The sequence below is a fragment of the Elephantulus edwardii genome, unplaced genomic scaffold (genome assembly GCF_000299155.1).
Source record: "Elephantulus edwardii isolate Elephantulus edwardi_28Jun2011 unplaced genomic scaffold, EleEdw1.0 scaffold00145, whole genome shotgun sequence".
NCBI lineage: Eukaryota > Metazoa > Chordata > Mammalia > Macroscelidea > Macroscelididae > Elephantulus > Elephantulus edwardii.
In genome coordinates this window covers 7,125,642-7,129,227 of record NW_006399895.1, presented here as the reverse complement: position 1 = coordinate 7,129,227, position 3,586 = coordinate 7,125,642, and the positions used below count along the sequence as shown (strand labels likewise).

At 35.0% G+C, this 3,586-nt stretch overlaps 1 protein-coding gene across 1 annotated transcript in view; it reads right to left on the bottom strand.

Annotated features, from left to right (window-relative positions):
* The window catches only part of LOC102870185 (zinc finger protein 280D-like), a 124,209-nt gene that overhangs the window by 87,051 nt on the left and 33,572 nt on the right, over window positions 1–3,586 (bottom strand). The window contains 2 exon segments of the mRNA XM_006894532.1: window positions 193–333; window positions 433–498. Coding sequence (XP_006894594.1) covers window positions 193–333; window positions 433–498 — 207 coding nt within the window.

Genomic DNA, 3,586 nt, shown 5'->3' with positions numbered 1-3,586 from the left:
GAAGGGCATTATATACTGATTAAAAGAACAATAGCTCAAAAACAAAAACAAACCAAAAAAAAAAAAGGTATCTTCTTTTCTTAACTATGCTGCTACTGGAATTAACAGCTAAACACTTCCAAATTTTTATTGTTACTGATAAATGGTATCTAATGTATCGCTGCGCCAACTGTGTAACTGTATGAATACTCACAGGTTTAGACAAAGGCTGAACAATAGCAGAACTATCTGAAGATCTAGATTCAGGACGAAAATTTACTGATGAGGCACCCACTGGATTCGATGTTGTATTCGTGTAGTGCTGACTTGTGGATTTGAAGGCTACAGTTGTACCTTTATTTTAAAATGACACAACATACTGAATATATTTCCATTAAACTCAATTTTATCAAATCTTCACTTTAACATTAAAATAGTACAAAAGTACTGTACCTCGACTGAGTGCACCATTCTTTATTCCCCTTGAATATGAGCTGGGATTAACTCTGTTCAAAATATCTATAAAAAAGAATTATATTTATTTAAAAATCAGTTGTTTGAATGAAATATAAAGATAAAAGAATTAATAATTTGAAAATTATTAGTTTTGAGAGTATATAATTTTTTTAATTAAAATTACATGTAATTCTAAACACCTAAGTAATTATCAAATAAACAAAAGAAGTATTATTAGCCATAACTATTCTACAATATAAGAATAACTTTTCAAACTATAAATGAAAATCTAAAAGCTTTAATTAATATTTGGCATATAAAAATCAAAGCAGGGGGTAAAAGGACCATATACAGTAGGAATTTTTAAAAATTTAATCTTGAAAACCTGTAACTGAGAATTTTTTTTTAATAATTACAAGGTTCTACATAGACTCAGTTTCCTATACCTCTAAATCAAAACCTTCCTTGAGCTCTATATCTGAGTCACATTCCTAAAAGCCTCAAAGTTTCGCTGTAGAAGATCTGACGGTATTAGCTGCATTCTTATGCTTCAGGTTTGAAAGGGAAACTAACAGAGACTGCAGACTATATTGAACTGAGTTTATCAGGGTATCTCATAACTTAAGGAATTCTAAATCTGCATCCACACCAGAAGTCAGTAAGGGACTGCTAAGACTTTCAGGATCAGTTCAAGTTTCCTTACTCTCAACTAAAAAACGAAAAAATAAACACAACATAAAATAAAGCTCCAATCAAAACCACACACATAACAAAAGTACTGCTGCCAAGTTGAGTCCAACTCACAGCAATTCTCCATCAGATTTCTAAGGCTGTAAATTAAAGGAGAAGGGGACTGCCTTCTCCAAAGATCAGCTGTGGATTCGAAAGGCCATAAATGCAGCACTTTGATTAGCAACAAAACAAGTACATATGTAAATTCTTTATAATTTCTAAGGTTATTCAGGAATTATACCAAAATTACACTAGAACAACTGGTCAATAAAAGGTACAAAGTTAAAAAATAAGAATTTATAAAATTTTCTTTTCTCCCTCCTGGTATAAGAGATTCAAACCAAACAGCCAAATCAGTTGAGGTCAAACAAATTCCAACTTAAAGTGACCCCATGTGTGTGAAGGGTTTTTAATAAGCCCAAGTGTCACAGTGCACAGAAAGCTGCTGCTAACCCAAAGGCTGTGCCTCTCCATGAACAACTATGAGGGAGAAAAAAACACAATCCCTTCTCATGCAATTTTCAGCCTTAACAACCCATTGGAGAGTAAGCTATGGATGTGTTCGAAATTGACAGAAATTAAATGAGTAAAAGTATTTAAGATAAAATGTGGGATGCCTTATTCCCTTTAAGAATAGGACCTAAGCAAGGATGCCCACTATCACCTCTCCTACTCAATATTGTATTGGAAGTCTTAGCGATCGCAATAAGACAACACAGGGAAATAAGTGGTATCCAAATTGGAAAAGAGGAAGTAAAATTATCTCTTTATGCAGATGATATGATAGTATACTTAGAAAACCCTAAAGACTCAGCAAGAAAAGTATTGGACATAGTTGACCAATTCAGCAAAGTGGCAGGATACAAGATTAACATACAAAAATCAGTTGGCTTTCTCTACAGTGACAAAGAAAATACAGCTAAAGCTAAGAAAAACAATACCCTTCACCATAGCTAATCACAAGATTAAATACTTGGGAGTAAATCTAACCAGAAGCACAAAGGATTTGTTCAAAGAATATTACAAAACATTACTACAACAAACAAAAAAAGACCTGGAGAAGTGGAATAATATCCCTTGCTCATGGATAGGAAGACTCAATATTGTGAAAATGGCAATACTACCAAAGGGAATTTACATGTTCAATGCGATCCCAATACAAATACCAATCTCATTCTTCAACGAGATGGAAAAGGTAACCTCCAGTTTCATTCGGAATGGAAAGAGGCCCCGAATAAGCAAAGCACTCCTTAAAAATAGAAAAAAGGTAGAAGGCATCTCACTCCTTGATTTCAAATCCTACTACACTGCCGTGGTGGTTAAGACAGCATGGTACTGGTACAATGACAGACATATAGATCAATGGAATAGAATTGAGAACCCAGAAACCAACCCATCTACCTATGGTCAACTGATTTTTGACAAGGAGCTAAAATCAGTTAAGTGGGAAAATGTCAGTCTTTTTAACAAATGGTGCTGGCAAAACTGGAAAAATATCTGCAGAAGACTCAAGCAAGACCCACACCTCATTCCATAGAAAAAAACCAACTCAAGGTGGATATGGACCTAGGACTAAAACCAAGGACTATCAACTTCATTAAAGAAAAGCTTGGAAGAAATCTAGTAGTACTAATCCACAACATAAACAGTCTTCCAAGTATCCTGAACAATCTACAACCAAGAGAAGATAAAATAGATGAATGGGACCTTCTATATGCACATCCAAAAACTTCTGCAATAGGGTAAAAAGGGAAGCCACAGACTGGGAAAAAGTATTTGGTAATGACATGTCAGATAAGGGACTTATAGCTAGAATTTATAAAATACATGAGCACCACAACAAGAAAAGGTAGATAATCCAATTGAAAAATGGGCATAGGATATGAACAGACACTTCGCCAAAGAAGACATTCAGATGGCCAACAAGCACATGAGGAAATGTTCAAAATCCCTAGCTCTAAGAGAGACGCAAATCAAAATAACTATGAGATCTCTCACCCATGAGATATCTCACTCCAGTAAGAATAGCAAAATTTAACAGAACAGTAAGCAACAAATGCTGGTGAGGTTGTGGAGAAACTGGAACCCTTATACATTATTGGTGGAAGTGTAAAATGATGCAAACACTGTGGAAAGTGGTGTGGCGCTTTCTCAAAAAGTTGCAATTAAAGATACCATTTAATCCTGCAATTCCACTACTGGGAATATACCCTAAGAGACCATAACTGACATCCAAGCAGATATATGCACACCCATGTTCATCGTGGCTTTGTTCACAATAGCAACGAGTTGGAAACAGCCTAAGTGCCCATCAAGAGACGAATGGATAGAGAAACTGTGGTATATTCACACAATGGAATACTACGCTGCATTGAAAAACAAGGAACTCATGAAATATTATTCAAAATGGGTGACCCTG